General features: G+C 27.1%; 1 protein-coding gene across 6 annotated transcripts in view; it reads right to left on the reverse strand.

Moving 5' to 3' along the window:
• Rdl (Resistant to dieldrin) overlaps positions 1–17,374 on the reverse strand; it is a 114,882-nt gene that overhangs the window by 49,450 nt on the left and 48,058 nt on the right. For 5 of the 6 annotated variants that reach the window (XM_089178950.1, XM_089178949.1, XM_015328428.2 and 2 more), the window contains 2 exons: positions 16,011–16,108; positions 4,597–4,664 (listed from right to left, as the gene is read on the reverse strand). In XM_089178950.1, coding sequence (XP_089035076.1) covers positions 4,597–4,664; positions 16,011–16,108 — 166 coding nt within the window. The remainder of the gene's footprint in view (positions 1–4,596; positions 4,665–16,010; positions 16,109–17,374) is intronic. The other variant, XM_015328429.2, reaches the window with a different exon arrangement.

Consider the following 17,374-nt stretch of genomic DNA (forward strand, 5'->3'; position numbering starts at 1 on the left):
CATTTCTGAAATGAATTTAATTAACTGATATTGGATTAGATAAGAATAAAAAAAAGACAGAATAAGAAGAATAAGAAGAAGAAGAAGAAGAAGAAGAAGACGTCCTGCGGAGATAGACACGTTCATAGCACGAAAGGGGTTTGGTTGGTTGGTTGCTTGCTTGATTTTGTTTTTTCGATTGTATTTTTGTAATTAAAATGTAGTATTATTTATGTGTGTATGAGAAACGTACGTGTGAGATTTAAACGTGCGGTGTTCAGACAGAGAAAACGGGCTTAGGTAACAGAAAAAAAAAGATTGGCGAATTGGGGTTGGGGGTTTCATGGGCGCGGGGTTTTACGCGGGGTGGGCTGGGGTTAGGGGGGTAAACCGAACGTATAGAACAAATATAGAATGATAATTATAATAGAAATTGGTAAATATGATATATGATGTTTTTTATAATTAATGATACTCATGATAAAATAATAATAATAATAATAATAAATGTATAATGTAATGTAATGTAATGTAATATATGTATATATATATAGAGGTGATGGCAGGCGGGCAGGCAGCCCATCTCAGCAACCGCGGCATAGCAGCTAGCGTCTATAAACGGACTAACGGGACGGTCGTGCGTGTGTATTTGTGTAAATTTTTAATGTATATGTATTTGTGTGTTTGTGTGTTATTTATATTATTTGTATAATAAATATTTGTAATTAATAATCGTGCAGCAATAGTAATATCGTTCTGTCAGTGTCAATCTTGGAAAAAATAATACATTTGATTTTATTAATAATAATAATAATATTATTAATAATAATATTGAATGAAATTATAAAAGATAAATTTGATTGATAGTAAAACATTAGTTAAGTGTTAGACAGTATCGTGTTTAATTTTGTAAATAGGTGAATAGTGATTATGTGTGTTGTTTGAGCGTGCGTTCAAAGTTAGGTGGTTGTGTGTTGTTGTTAATGTGTTACGTGTTATTGCGTATGGTTTGTTAAGTGGTGAGATAAATGTCGTCGTGTAAATTTTGGCTTTGTGTCTTCTTCGGGTGGTTTTCATTATTAAAACTCGCACACGCGCTCGTGGTTGCATTAGAAAAGAAAAGTAGATAGGTGGTAGTAGTAGTAGTAGTTAGAGGTCGTCGTTTATAAGATAAGTAGGTGAAATTAGCGTGATACGTGAAGCGTGTAAAAAGTTGTTCTTTTTCCTTTTCTTTTTTTTTTTTTTTTTTTTTGAAGTCGGATTAGTGGTTTTCATCGTGTGGTATGCATGATGAGTTTTACTCGAGCAAACATTGTGTCCCTTTTTTAAAAATCGAAACAAACGTGCAAGCACGACGACTATTTTTTAGAATCGTTGGAACATTTATGTTTGTTTGTTGGTTTTTTTTTTTTATATAAAAGGGACAATTATTTTGGAATTATAAGAATATTTTCTTAGATATGTGTTTTATATTTCTTTTTTTTTCTTTTTGTTTCTTGTGGTATTTCATAATTTTCTGTTATTTTTGTCTTTTTCATATTTTCCACCATTCTACTTTTCTTTTCTCATTCTTTTTGCTTTTTACTAACAACACGTTGGTTCGAACATTTCTTACAACCTACGTGCCAACCAGCGATAAATCTTGAATGGTATGTGACACACCGTCATTACGTGCATCAGATATTCTAATTAGTTCGGAGTATTCTCGCTATCCACGATTTTTTTTCTAACGATTAGGTTAACCCCAATCTTGGATATAACCTAAGTCCACCTGTGATCTATATCTAATTTACCTTCTTGTAATTTTTACCATTTTTTTTCCTTTATTCCCTCATTTACTTATTTTTTATTATACAAAAAAATTATTTATTTTTATTAATTATTTTTTTGGAAAGTCCATTAGCTGGTTTAATTATAGAAGTAAGGACGAAAATAACCTTAGAACCTAACAGTAGGTATAACTATATCGTTCTTGTATCTAAAAGTTGGATGCTGCAATAAGAAGAAGACGAAGCAAAAGAAGAAGAGAAGAAGAAGAAGAAGAAGAAGAAGAAGAAGAAGAAGAAGAAGAAGAACCAGAGATGGTACCTTTCCATCGTCGTCGCGTTCCGGAAAATTTTATCGATGTTTAAGAGTGTAAACGGTCTTAATATTTGATGCTTTTCCGCTGGATTTCAGTTGGCCAACTTTCAGGCTCGTTTATTCAAAACTTTCTTACCACCGAGTTCGATTCTTCCCCAACCTCTTTAACCTCCCCAACCCCTCATCCCCATCTTCAATCCTGTTCTGTTGTACACCTTGCTGGTTAAACATCTTTTTTTGGAAGATTCGCGGTATCGACACCCGAGTTCATGGGACGACCTAAAGTTTGGCCTCGTTTTCAAATTTTACGAGTTATAAACAATGAAAATAACTTAGCAATTCATTTCAAATCAAATTTGTTATAGGACAAATAAAAATTTAAATTTTTGAGAATGGAAAATTGGATTGTTATTAAATATTTATGTGAGATAGGTTAATATTGAGATACTAATCTTTGATCACCTGTAATTAAAATTAAACAACGTGTGCATGGTTATTACTATGATTGATTAATTCATCTAGAAAAAGAAAGGATAAAAAGTATATGTTATTGACATATTTTATAATATTAAATAAACGTAAGAAGTTATTAATAAAGAAATTAATTATTAAAATTCGTAAAATTATTTATGTATAATTTAAACGAATTTTATATAGAAATGCAAGTTTTTTTTAGGAAATATTTTCTCTTATAAAATATATATATATATATATATAATATTTTATTTATATATTTATTATTATTTTTATTTAATTTTTTTTTCAATTATTCATTAAATATTTATTAAGTAAATATAATACTTTTATATTAGATTGATTGCTTATCGAAATAAATATCATATTTAATTTAAAACTACTTTCAATGTCAATACATTTAATTAGATTTGAAGAAAAGTTTTAATATCAATCATGGTAATGTTACCTAAAAAACATAATCTAATATTTTAATCAAATTATATATATATATATATACACACACACATATACTTTAATTTAAAATAATAATTTATATTTAAAAATTTGATAATGATAAAACAATTCTTAGTTATTACAAATAAATATATAAATATTTGTTTTAAAAAATTTGGATTAATCATTGAAACAAAATTGATGAGTTATACAATAATAATAAACAATCTATTGGTAAAATCTAAATTTAAGGAACTAAAATGAGAACTTTGAGAGACAGAAAAGAGGGGCAGGGAAGGGGAGGGGGAAGGATAGAAAGGGAAGATTGTCTAGTTTTCATGTAATCGTATTAGACGATCGACGTTCGTAGATCAAGAGAAGTTGTCTTCTAGTTGTGTGAAATACAACGACAAGCATTTAACTAAAGGTTCTTCGTTTGTCAAGGAAAAGCGGAAGATCAAAGGAACAACACCATACCATATAGCTCCAGGAAATTCGACTATGTTCTTCACTTGTCGGCAAGCAAATTAATTTAATCGTTCAATTCTAAGTGATCTCTTTGTCGATTATCGTATGACGCTTCGATGATCCGAAACGAATCAACGAGCCTTTCGATGTGTGTACACAGAAACCTTTAGGGTAAATTTCTTCCTTCATTCCTACCTTCCTACCTTCCTTCATTCCTTCCTTGTTTTCTCTTTCAATCTCAATCTTCTGTCTCGAATTTTCTTGTAGAAAGGTTTGAGAAATGAATCAAACGAATATTACTAATCAAATGTATTATAATGTTTCGTAATTTGTTTATGGTAAATGCAAATGAACGTTGTGTTTGTGCATACTCCTAATAAAGTATATTTTATTATTATTAATTAATTAATTAATTAATTATATTATATTTGAAATGTATTGTTTTATTTTCTTGTCGTAATTTTATTATTCCAAGTTTATAAAATACTATCGAAACATTTCATTCAAATTACTCGTCGATATTTTCCTTTTTGTCCATTCATTTATTTTTTCTTTTTTTTTTTTTATACACCGTATTATTGTGCGCGCGTGCGAGTGACACTTTTTTTTGGATAAAACATTTCTTTTTTTTTATTTTGCGTATGTATGTGGTTTTTTCTTTTTTTTTTTCATCAACGCATCGGTACCTTGTATCAACGATTTTCCGTCAAAAAGTGTTCATTTAAAAGTATGAATGTTTGCATTTGTGATTGAACGCATGTGTATATTTATTTTGTGTACATATGTCTGTATGTATAACATATGTGTTTGTCTGACTGTCAGTGTGCGTGTATGTTTGTGATATCGAAGGTATAAAAAACACGGGCACTAATGTGTGATTGCACGGGCAAGAGACAGTATATCAAAAAAAGGGGTTGGGGGTGTTTAGGGCTTAAGAGTGGCGAAGGGCGAGGGGTGGGGGTGGGGGTGGGGGGTGTTTGGCGAAAATGGAATATCGTCGAAACGATTCGGAAATGATATATATTTATAAATATATATATGTATATATAATAATAATTATATTATATATGTATGTATATATAAATATAAATATATAATATAATTATAATCAATCGAATTCAGCGAATTTATGACTTTGAGTAAGACCTAGGGTAGTACCATTTTCACTTCGGATAGCGAGCTGATACTCAAGACGTACATGGTGACGCCCACCTCGACGGGAGGACCTGAAATCGAAGGTTAGTCAGACTGAGTCGGCCGTCAAAGGGCCGTTAGCGGTCTGTTTTACATACACTCGTACTGTCATACTAATTTCTTTTTTTTCTTTTTTATGATATATATATTTTTAAATATTTATACGTATATATATTTTTATATATATAAATATAAATGTATATATATATGTATATTATGATTCATTTTTTTTATATATACCATCATTTAATTATTTTATAACTATCAATTAATATATACCATCAATTTTTAAAGGTTCATACAATTACAGAGATATGTTATATATATATATATATATATGTGCTCTTATTTTATATTTTGACATGATATTTAACAAAAAGAGAAAGATTAAACAAAAATTTAAAAAAAAAAATATGTAAAGGACACTTTTACCTAATGCACCTTTTTTTAGATTCGAATTTGAGAAAAATTATTTATCGATTATTTACAATGCTCGTTGATTTCTGTTTTATTGTTATCGTTATTATCGTTTTCTCGAATTATCACATATATATATATATATTTTTTTTTTTTTCTCATTTGTTAGTTTACTTTTGTTTTTTTTTTTTTTTTATATATATATAGTGTTCTGTTCGTAAGAAAAATTTGTCAAACCGTGAGAACGGTAGAACACCACAGAAAGAATTCATATTTTAAATGGCGTGTGCATTAGAGTGTGTTTAATTCTCTCTGTTCGTTTAATTCATTTTTCTTTTTTAATTTCTTTTTTTTTTATTTCGTTAGATCTGTTGGTATTGCTGAAAGTGTTAATTTTTCCATAGATTAAATCTTCGTCGACCGATTCGAGATAATTATATACACTGTATACATATATACATAGATGCATAGATAAATAAATAATTAATTATTATTATTATTTATATGTATACGTATAGAATTTCTCGCTTTGTACAGTATAAGTGTATTTACGCTCGAACTCAAATTTCGTTTTAGAATCAGTTAAGAGTTTAGTATACAAAAAAAAAAAAAAATTAAAAAAAGTTTAAACTTCTCGGTCAATTTAACTATTTTTACTTTCTTACTCCCATTTCTTTCCATTTCTTTTTGTTGTTGTTTTATTTTTCTCTCTGTAGAAGTACGCGTTATCGCTGAGATTCGTGTTCGACGATATCCAACCAGGTAGTGTACGGTTTTTTTATTTTTAAATGCGCGAAATGTGAGATTAAAAACATTAGCCACGTGATTAATGCGTTTGAACACCTAACTTTTGCATTAATTTTTTATTTTCTTATTTAATTTTATTTTAGTTTATTTTATTTTATATTTTTGTCCTAAATTTTTGTTGTATTTACAGTAGCATGATGCACGTACTACTCTAAATTGTGATGGTAAATAATACTAAATGGTTCGAAAAAAATAATTACAAAATATATGATAAAATACATGTAAATATATATATATATATATAATACATAAATATTCAATATAATATATAATAATAATTAATAATAAATAAATATTAATATATTATATATTATATATTATATATTAATATGTAATATATAATTTATATGTTAATAATAATATGTAATATTTAACTTACATATTAATATTAATATGTAATATATATATATATATAATAAAATATATAAATATTTAAAAATAAAGACCGAGAAGTGGGCGTGATTAGGTGATTCGAACTTCAACCAGTCAAAAATTCGAATTTAATTTTACAATTTCTCGTAAACGTAAAGAATTTATTTTTGTTCCCATGACCATACATACCACTGTCTATCCAAACCTTTCCTCTTCACCAAACCCTTCTCTCAACCCCTTTTACCAACACCACCACCATTACCTTTCCCAATAGCTGAGTTTTTTAAGACTTTGATCGATAACGGAACGTTTTTCGGTTCTGAATTGTCGACGAGGCTGTCGATTTGATCGCAAATCCCCACTTTGCATCGGACCCGCATCTTTCTTTCCTTTCTTTCTTTTTTTTTTTTTTTGTTTTCATCTTTTACCATCTATCCACCCACCCATACACACATACATTTCTTTATGGACGAATAGAAACGATTGAAAGGAACTCTTTCGTCTAGTTTCCTCTAGCGTACTATGATCGTCGGCCGAGAATTTCAAATAGATTCGCATCTTTTCCTTTCCTACCTTCTCTTTTTTTCTTTTCTTTGTTTTCTTCTCCTTCATTTTTTTTTTCATTTTCTTTCTTTCATTTTATTTTTTTCCTTTTTATTTTTTTCTTCCACCGATTTTATACTTTTCGCTTGGATCCGTAGGATTTCTATAACGTTGATATGGATGCATTGGGTTTATATGTACGTACCTACATTTTATGTTAGATTTGATAAAAGAAGAAGAAGATTTTTCTTTGAATTCAGATAAGGTGTCGAATCGACGATTATTAAAAGATTTAAACCAGAAAAGAATGGGGAAAAAGGGAAGGGAAAGAGGATGATTTTCTATTGTGAAAGAAGAGAAATTAAATTGTTGAATTTGTCGAATTTTTATTATTAGGTCTACTGGAAAATTCTGTCCGTTCAAACAAAAACTGGTTCAATTTTTTGCCTTTAGAAATTCGGCATTTTTTTAAAAATGGAATATAAAAATTGGTAGAAAGTGAAAAATAATGATGGTAGTTGTATTATTCAATAAAGTTTATAAAAGCTACGAAATTTTATTATTATTTTATTTTATTCTAAAAACGAATAGAGAGAACTTTTCTGGTAGAACATCTTTTATTAAAAGTTTTTTCAATTGATATTAAAATCAAAAAATGTTGATTAAAATAAGTATTTTTGTTTTGAGATTATAATTGGTGAAAATATATTTTTTTTCGACATATTTTATATTTTATATTATAAATATAATAAAAATATATAATATTAAATTTTTATTAAATTATATAATTGTAATAATATATAAATAATTAAATTATATTAAATAATTATATAATTATATATATATTTTTTTTTATTAAATTATATAATAAGTATTTTTTTTTTTTGAGATTATAGTTGGTGAATGTGTATTTTTTAAATTATATTTTAATATATACATTATATATATCGTTTTTTTTATGAATGCAATTTTTATGGTGAAACGTTTGAATTGACTTTAAATAAGAATTGTATTTTTGTTAACAAATCTATTATTACTTTATTTTTTTTATTTTTCTTTTTCTTTTGTGAATTTCACTTGATTTTATTTAACAGGTAACATTGGTGATACTATTATTTCGGTATTTCAATATTTTGTGGTATGCAACCGAACGATAAAATATTTTGTTATTTTGAAAATGTTTTTTCAATTGATCTTAAATAAGAAACGTTGACAAACCAATTGTTTGTTTGTTTTTCTATTTTTTTTTTTGGAGGGCATTTTGATTGATTTTATTAAACGCAGAAAAAAACGTTTTGTTAACAAATTTTCTTTTTTTGTGCGCTATTTCAATATTCATTCATCCTGTCACTTTCATGTAACAGATACAAAGTTGCAAAATCGTCAATAATTGAATAAATTTGTTAATATTTTATTACGAGTGAGAAGAAGTGGATTTGTCAAATGTTTTATTTTGGAAAAATGTAATTTTCATATCAAAACGTTCAAATTTATTTGAATCAAAATAAAAAAAATTAAATAAATTTGTTAACCTTTTATTACGAGTGAGAAAAAATAGATTTGTCAAATGTTTTATTTTAAAAAAATGTAATTTTCATATGAAAACGTTCAAATTGATTTTAATTAAGATAAAAAAAGAAAAAAACGTCACCCAACTATCAATCATATCTTTCTTTCTCTCTCTCTCTCTCTCTTTCTGAATATTATCTCAAATTTCGTATCAAATTATTCTCTCTGTTCTTTTTAAAATAATAATAATAATAATAATAATAATAATAATAATAATAATTATAATAACTTTCCTATCAAGTTAGGATTATAATTTTCAAGTAAATCCCTCCAGTATTTTCTCTTATTTAAAATAAAAATTTTCAACGAATCAAGAGACTTTAGAATGTTACACTATGAAACGAAATGACAGATGGTAAACGATAGGAGAATAAAAGTAAAAGAAAGAACAGTAAAAGAGAAAGAGAAAGAGAGAAAGAGAAAGAAAGGTGTAGAATGCAGAAGGCAGTTGGAATCGGTGTGGGTGGTTGAAGGGAAGAAGGGGTGGAATTTTCGCGATAAAGTTGACTCGTAAACAACGGCCCTGCCAACGGCATCGGTTGGTACTCGACCGATATATATCTTCATTTCCATTTCTAGGATGTTTTTAAAGCCCTATTCCCAAAGAACGTCCCATATGGGGCAACATAAATCAAGATGACACGTCCATACTACTATCCAAACCTAACAGACACACCTAACTCATTGCAAATCTCGTGAGAAACGTTTAATTGAAACCTATAGTATCGTTTTCTCGATTTCCTAAGCAAAACGAGATGAAGTAAAGAAAGAAAGAATAACCAAACGTGTTGTAAGGGGGTTGGTAGTGGGAGTAGGGTGTTAAGGGAGAATGAAAAAAAAAAGTATGAAAGAAAAATGGATGGGTAGGAAACGGAAACGAGGAGTGAATGAGTCAACTTTGGGCGACCTGCCAAAACGTTCGCCTTGTTCAAAAGTGGACATTTTTCTTCGTTTTTTTTTTTTTTTTAGATTTTTTTTTCTTCCTTTCTTTCTTCTTTTTTTTTTTTTTTTACTCCAAGACCCTTCTTTTATTTTTTTTTTATTTTTCATTCATTCAGAAAACTTGGGACACACACCTTTGACTACACCTGTTTCTAACGAGTCATATTTTTGTGTCAAACATACAATGGAAAAATCATTTTCTGTTTTTTTTTTTTTTTTTTTTTTAAGGATCTTACTTTTTTTTTCACGAGTTAATCAGTTATTTTTTCTTTCTTTTCTTTTGTTTTTTTTTTACGTTCTTTACGAGATTAGATAATAATATATCTAACGAGGTGAAGGGAGAGAGGATGAGAAAGTTTGCTCAGAGAATGTTCGAAGGTGTAGATAAGCTTAAGCTTTCTTTTTATGAGCTTTACATTAGCAGGTTGGTAAAAGCGCGTGGTTTGGATTTATGGTACACTTTGTTTCTTTATTTAAACGCTAACACGTGTAAGAGAGAGAAAGAAAGAAAGAAAGAAAGAAAGAAAGAAAGAAAGTAAGAGATTTAGCGAGAGAAAAAGAAGTTTCTCATTTTCTAAAAAAGAAAAAGAAGAAGAAAAATCCACTAGATTATCGCGATAATTTACTTTTTGGAAGAAGAGTATAATAAAAGTGCACGATTTCATAGCAAGTTTTGAAAAAAAAAATTGAGGTTAAAGATAAGATACGTATGTGTGTATGTAAATTTTATATATGTGTGTGTAGAATCGTTAATTAGTAAACGTAATACACGGTTTGAAATGTTTTTCTCTTCTATTTTTTCTTTCTTATCGTATAAAAGTAAAATATAAAAAAATATTCACGGATAATATGGAGAAATATCAGGTTTCTAACATTAGTTTTCCATGTCACGTATTCCATCATTTTACAAGGGGAAAAACTTGACCAATGCGAACGTTACTTTCGAAACTATCTCTCGTTACTAGAAAATCCTCAGAGATACCACGAAGAATATCGAACTAAGTTTTTTTTTTTTTTTTTTTTTTTTTTTTTTTTTAAAAGAATATTTAGTTTGGTAATAAAAGTCCCTACCATTTTTTTTGCAATTTTCAAGAAAAGTGTCTTTCTTATTTCGCGTCCAACGATTTGTACAAAATATTATTCGACATTTTTCACGTATCAAACGTGCTGCTCCACATTATATAGTTCTTTTTTTTTTTTTAATATTTTTAAAATAGAAATTTTAATACGAATGAGAATGAAATTCTCATTTATTTTATATCATAGATTTAAATCATTTCAATGGTAATTAACCCTTTGACTGACACGCTGAAATCATATGTTTTGTCCAGGACGCCAGAGCATTGTTTTTATTATTCAAAATAATAATAAATTGATATTAATAAAAAATTGTAATTGTTCAATAGCGCACTTTTTATTTCAAAGTATCTTCTAGATATCAGTCATATTAAAATACACTAACTTTCAATTTTCATATATGACCAACATGACAATTAAAGTGTTAAAGTGAATATTCAACTATCAATTTATATTGTAATTATTTTTATTAAACAATAAGAACAAAAATCACAAGATCAACGTTCGAGTTTAACGATACAAAATCAATTTTGTGGACTTAGAGTAAATAGAAAAATAAAATAAAAAAAATAAAAGTAATAAAGATCGGAAAGGAACACACATTAGATTCGGTGGTGTAACGGGCTGAAAGCCAGGATGGAAAGGACCGAAAGGCAAGGAAAAAAATAAAAAAAGAAGGTGAAAGATGTCGTCCTATCTTTCTCTTTCTTTCTTTCTCTTTCCTTCTTCTAGTAAAATTTTGGAAACGTACCAGAGCACGATTGGCCAGGACGACCGCCGAAAAGAACGCGCACGGCATCGAAATCCGTAATCGTAGATGAGAAACGGCTCTTGTTGGTTTGAGTTAGTGGATTCTAGAGGGGTAGTTGGGATGGGGGGTTGGGAGTGGAGGGTTGGAAGAGGAATGGAGAAGGGGATGGGGTGTTGGAAGTAGAGATGCCCGTTAACGGTAACCACTGGCAACCCGAGGAGCGTCCCAGCATCGATCCGAGTTTTATCGAAGCACGTTCTCTACCCTCTACCCTCTCTCCACCCCCAACTACCACCCTCTTCTATCGTCTCTTTCCTCTTCCTCGTCCTCTCCTTTATTTTACGTTTTGCCCCGCCCTTTAGAACTCGCGTTTCGGTTCAAATTTGACTTTACCGCGAAAAATTTCAACCCGTTTCTACGACTTTGATTGGTGGTCCCTGACGCACAACCCTTTTTTCCGACTTTCAAAACTATCCAACATCGAAGATTTCAGTTCTCTGACTGCCAATGAAGTTTTCTTAGAAGAAGTTAATGAAAATCATTCGGTAAAATGATTATTTTAAGTTTTTGTGATTAAAAAAAAAAATGGAGAGACCAAGATAAAATATTTGGAGTTCAATTGTTGTTCATTCGATTTTATTTAGTTCTTTTAATTTTATTCTAAATTTTTTTTTTTTTTTAATTTAATAATAAAAATCGTTTGGAAAATAATGTAATTCTAAGGAATATTTTATTTCTTCAATCTCGAAACATCTTAATTATTTGTTCTTCGATTATTATTGAACAGAATGTTCGGAATGTTTCTTTTTTTATTTTTATTAGAATGCTCTCTCTTTCTTTCTTAATTTTGTTGTTGTTACGATTTATCTCTTGAGATATTAACGGTTCAAATAAAATAATGCTAATACGATACTACGAAGAAGCTTTTTCTCGTATTTCGATTAATTCTTAAACTCTTGAAAAGTTTTAAATTGAGAAGAAAACTGAGATGAAAGTAAAGAGAGATACAGATAAATAGATAGATAGATAAAAGAAAAGATCAGATTGTTTTCTTCTAAGCGTCTTGAGAGCAAAAAGAAAGCAAGCAATGTACTCTTTCTTTTTCTTTTTTCTTTCTTTCTTTCTTTCTTTCTTTCTTCCTTTTTTTGTATTTTTCTTTTCTTCCCCATCTCGAAACGAGACTGTCAAGAAACTGTCTTGATTTCTTTCACTTTTTTTTCTTCATTCTTTTTCTTTCCTTTATTTTTTACCCTACACGATCTCCCTTTACTGCCACTTCGAAGTACTCACTCGAGAGACGAAAGCGAGTAATATCTAGTGAAGAAGTTTTCGCGTTTAAGAGATTACGCGTTTTCCCCTGTTGAAAACGTTCCTTTATAAGCAACAAACCAACCCTCTTCCTCTTCCTTTACCTCCCAACCCAACCTATCCATGACCGGTTTATACAAAAGAAAGCGCAAGTATTTCGAACGGATTGTCTGTGTTGGAAATTAAATTAGATTGTTTTCTAAATGCGATTCGAACACTCGAAAATGAGTGGATTCTTACGTTAAACGTAATAAGAGTTTTCTTTTTTCTTTTTGTTTTTGTTTTTCTTTTTCTTTTTCTTTGAATTGTAAAGATTTTATTTTGAAGAAAATGTCAGTTATTTTTATTTCGAGATTAACACATTGGTTTGATATCTGTATTTGTATTTTTGTATTTTTTTTGTTAAATATTTATTATGAATTATTTATATTTGTTTCTCATTCTTTATATATTTATATAAAATAATTAATAGTAATATTAAAATAAATTATAATATAAAAATATGTAATTAAATATATTTGATATATTTATTGTAGTATTTAATATATTTAACATATTTAATATTCAATATAAAAATATTAAAGAAAAATAATTAATATAACAAATAAATAATATAAATAATATTATATTGTCTAATAAATAATATTAAAATAAATAATAATATAAAAATATTTAATTAAATATATTTAAAACATATTATATTTTAATATATTTAATATTTGATATAAAAATATTTAAAAAATAATTAATATTAAAAAAAAGAAATATAAATAATATTAAAATATATATTCGTATATATATTTAATCAGATAATTTATTTATTAAACATCTGTGCAAGAATACAATTCTCGAAAGTCTATTATATATCATTCCACGTTAAATATGAAAAAATAAAACAAACAAAAATTATTATTATTATTATTATTATTATTATTATTATTATTATTATTATTATTATTATTATTATTATTATTATTATTATTATTATTACATCGTCGTGGGTGAAGAAAAAAAAATTTTGATTAAAGTCTTATTCTCGAGAGAGATATCAGCCTTATTTCCAACGGTGGTGGAGTGAGGTGAGAGAAGGGAAAATACTTATTCGATTTGTTTTACTTTTCCTTTTTTTCCTCTCTTCCTTCTCCTTCTTCTTCTTCTTCTTCTTCTTCTTCATATCACATCATTCATTAGATAATTATTGCAAGTTGATATTTAATCGAACGAATTCCCTGAACAACGTTTTGGTTAGTACTCGCGTAATCACGTTAATGATGATGATGATGATCTCGTACGATTAATTTTAACAGCCAATGTGTTTTAATCTTCTTCTATTTTTTTTTTTTTTTTTTTTTTTAATTTAAATCACATGAGGAATACGAGCAAGAAAAAGAAAAAGAAAAATAAAAAAAAAAAAAGAGAAGGAAACATATTATAATATATTTTACTTACACGATAAATATATATATAGCAATAATATACAATGCAAATAAATACATGTATATATCTATTTCTATCTAATAATGTATAATAATATATAATAATAAATAAAATATATTATAATAGTTATATGTATATATGTATAATTAAATAATATTTTATATAATATGTAATATTTAAATAAGAATAAAAATAAAAATTGTATGTTATTTTATGGCAAATTTGAAGTTCCAGAAATGATTATTGAATATCGATTTGACTGCATTATAAATAGTTTAGAATTTTATATTATATTAAATTATATTATTTATATATGTATATTAATTTATGAATACATAAATAATATATATATATGTGTCCTATGTATTTATATAAATTTCTATGTATATATACATATATAAATGTATTTATTTGCAGTAGTTTCGATTTTACAAGGATTTCCCATTTTATCACGATATTTTATTGTAATAATTCCTTCTTTTTCTTTTTTTTCATTTTTTTTTCCTTTTTTTTTTTCATTCTTTTTCGTAAACCGCACACGCGGGATGAGGCCCGCAGAGAAACTAGCAAATTACTCTCTTTTCGTTTGCAGACCGAATACGACACGCGAGTTTTCTATTCCGACGTTCGTCCTCCTGGTACCAACCACTCTCTGTCGACTAGGGGTTATATATATATATATATTTTTTTTTCTCTTTTTTTTTTCGTGTGTTTTTTCCCTTTTTTTTTTTCTTTATCGAACCAAGTATACGCCCACGAGCTTGCTCTCCCTATTGTTCCGAATATTCTTTTCTGTATCGTTCATGACGAAAGAGTAAGCGGCGTCAAAAATATTTCCCGAGGCATTCTGTTTTTTCTTTTTTTGTCTCTTTCTCTTTCTCTCGTTTCTATATATTCTTTCTTTCTTTCTTTCTTTCTTTCTTTCTATCCTTCTGTTCTTTCTCCCTTTTCATTTACCCTTTTACTCGCCCCTTTTTTTCTCTTTACCAGCGTTTATATCTACATTTAATCCAATACCATTCATTCTTTTACGTTTTCTTCGACGTTTACATTTTTATCGATATTTATTATACGAAAGATTATTTTTAGATAAGGTTTTTATCAGTTAACGAAACGTTATAAATTTGTTCAATCCTTTAACTATTGGCCCTTACAACTCCCACCTTTTTTTCCCTTACTTTTATTTTAACTTCATTCGTGGATCTTCGTTTATTTGTGAAATCGAATCTCAACGATATTACAAGTTGTTTATTTTCACGAGTTCGAGCGTATTAACGTATATACACGCTCATAAAAATTATTAAATAAAAAAAAACAAAAAAAAAAACGAGGACAATTGATCCTAACCAACGCAGACGCGAATTAATTGTGTGCGTGTTTTTTTTCGAATATTATTATTATTATTATTATTATTATTATTATTATTATTATTATTATTCATATTATTATTATTATTATTATTATGTAATTGTTATATTAATTTATGAAATATTAATCGACAAATCATTATTATCACGGAGAGTATTTCTAATTCTTTTTTTTTCTATCGTATTAAACGAGATTTGATCGTGTTGCACGTGTCCATCATTGGTTTACTGACAATATCTTCAAAAGTTTGCATCACTTGACAGGTCATCTCTTGTGACATTAAAGTAAAGCATTTTTACAGGCGCCGCAAATATTTTCTTTGTTTTTTTTTTTTTTTTTTAAAGACGATATCACGAAGATTCTAATATACGTGGCATTAATCGTCAACGTGTCAGATATTATTTAATTAATAATTAAAAAGAAAGAGTAAAAAAAAAATGATCTAATAAATAAAAAAGAGGAGAAGAAAAATTTGACGATTTAATTTAAAAATTATTAAAACAATCAATGTGTAATGAACAAATGATATAAAAATTTGTAAATAAATTTGTTTCTGAAATTTTTAAAGATGAAATTTGATTAATTTTAACATCAATTGAATTTTATCGTAACGTCGTTACAATTCTTGCCACGTGATACTCGGTGATAGTAAATATAGATAATGAATTTATATATCGAATTATCGATTATTATTTTCTTTTTGTTTTTTTTTTGTTTGTTTATTTTTATTATTATTAATTTTTTTTTAATTAAAAGCAGGAAGAGGCAATCGATCGTCCTTACTCACCTCCGTAGTTCGGCCTTACTCTTTTATCGTAACTAACTGAAAAGGAGTCCAGTATTGCTGAGATGTTGACATCCCCCAGCATACTACCGCCGCCAGTTCTGTAAATATATAAAAATATAAATGAAATATATAGAAATGATTAATAAGTTATTAATAATAGAAATTTGTATTATTTTATATTTTCATTTTGTATTTGTCAAAGAAACATATTGGATAGCTTGAAAAGTATTATATTTTAAAATATAATTTATCAATATTATTTTAAATATTAATATTCAATATATTATATAATATTTATTAGTTTATTATTAGTAATTATATATAATAGTAATTATTGTAATTTTATATTTGTCAAAGAAACATATTGGGTTGTTTGAAAAGTATTATATTTTAAAATATAATTTATCAATATTATTTTAAATATTAATATTCAATATTTTATATAATATTTATTAGTTTATTACTAGTAATTATATATAATAGTAATTATCAACGAAACATATTGGGTTGCTCGAAAAATATTATATTGTAAAATATAATTTATTAATATTATTTAAAAAATACTTTTAATATTCAATATATTATTTAATATTTATTAGTTTATAAGGCAAATAAGTTTCTAAAGTATTACACGAATAAATTAATTTAATAGTTTAATAATCTTAAAATATGTTACTGCAAATTAATGAAATATTGTATTAAAAGTAAAAAGAGATTTGTAATTATTTTTAAAATAATAATAATTGTATAAATATTTCTGTATATTATATTTATAAATTAATCCTCAAAGTTCTTATTGTATTTAAAAAGAAAAAAATTCTATTTTTGACCGATATAAAATGATAGAAGTAAATTAATTCAATAACATTGGTATATCACGTTAATTAGACGAATTGTCAAAGAGTCATTATAAATAAATTGAAAAAGTAAAAGGGTAGGAACGTCGAAAAGCGTATACAGGTTGAATACATTAGTCTCGTTTGAATAGAAACAGTAGATAGTAGACCTTTTGATCAGACTCCTGTGACGAAAGTGGGTCTACTAATCAAGTCGTCGTTATCCCCGACATTTCTCCTTTCGAGCGTGCAAGTAGAAGAGGACGACCTTTAGTCGGACGCGTTAGACCGTATAGACAACTAATTAACGTTGCCTAACTTTTTTCATTCTTCCTTTCATTTTTTTGTGTCTTTACTTTTCTATTTTCTATTTTCTATTTTGGAACCAAATCGAAATCGGTATTCCTTGTCTGTATCCTTGAAGAAGGTTTCAACTTTTTCATAAAAGTAGAACGATATTTATCATACGCGCGCGAAATGTTTTTTTTTTTTATATTCCAACCAATAGTAATTGCATTCTAAATTATG

Source organism: Polistes dominula, unplaced genomic scaffold, assembly GCF_049000335.1.
Source record: "Polistes dominula isolate Pdom_NZ unplaced genomic scaffold, Pdom_raw_medaka contig_18, whole genome shotgun sequence".
Lineage (NCBI taxonomy): Eukaryota > Metazoa > Arthropoda > Insecta > Hymenoptera > Vespidae > Polistes > Polistes dominula.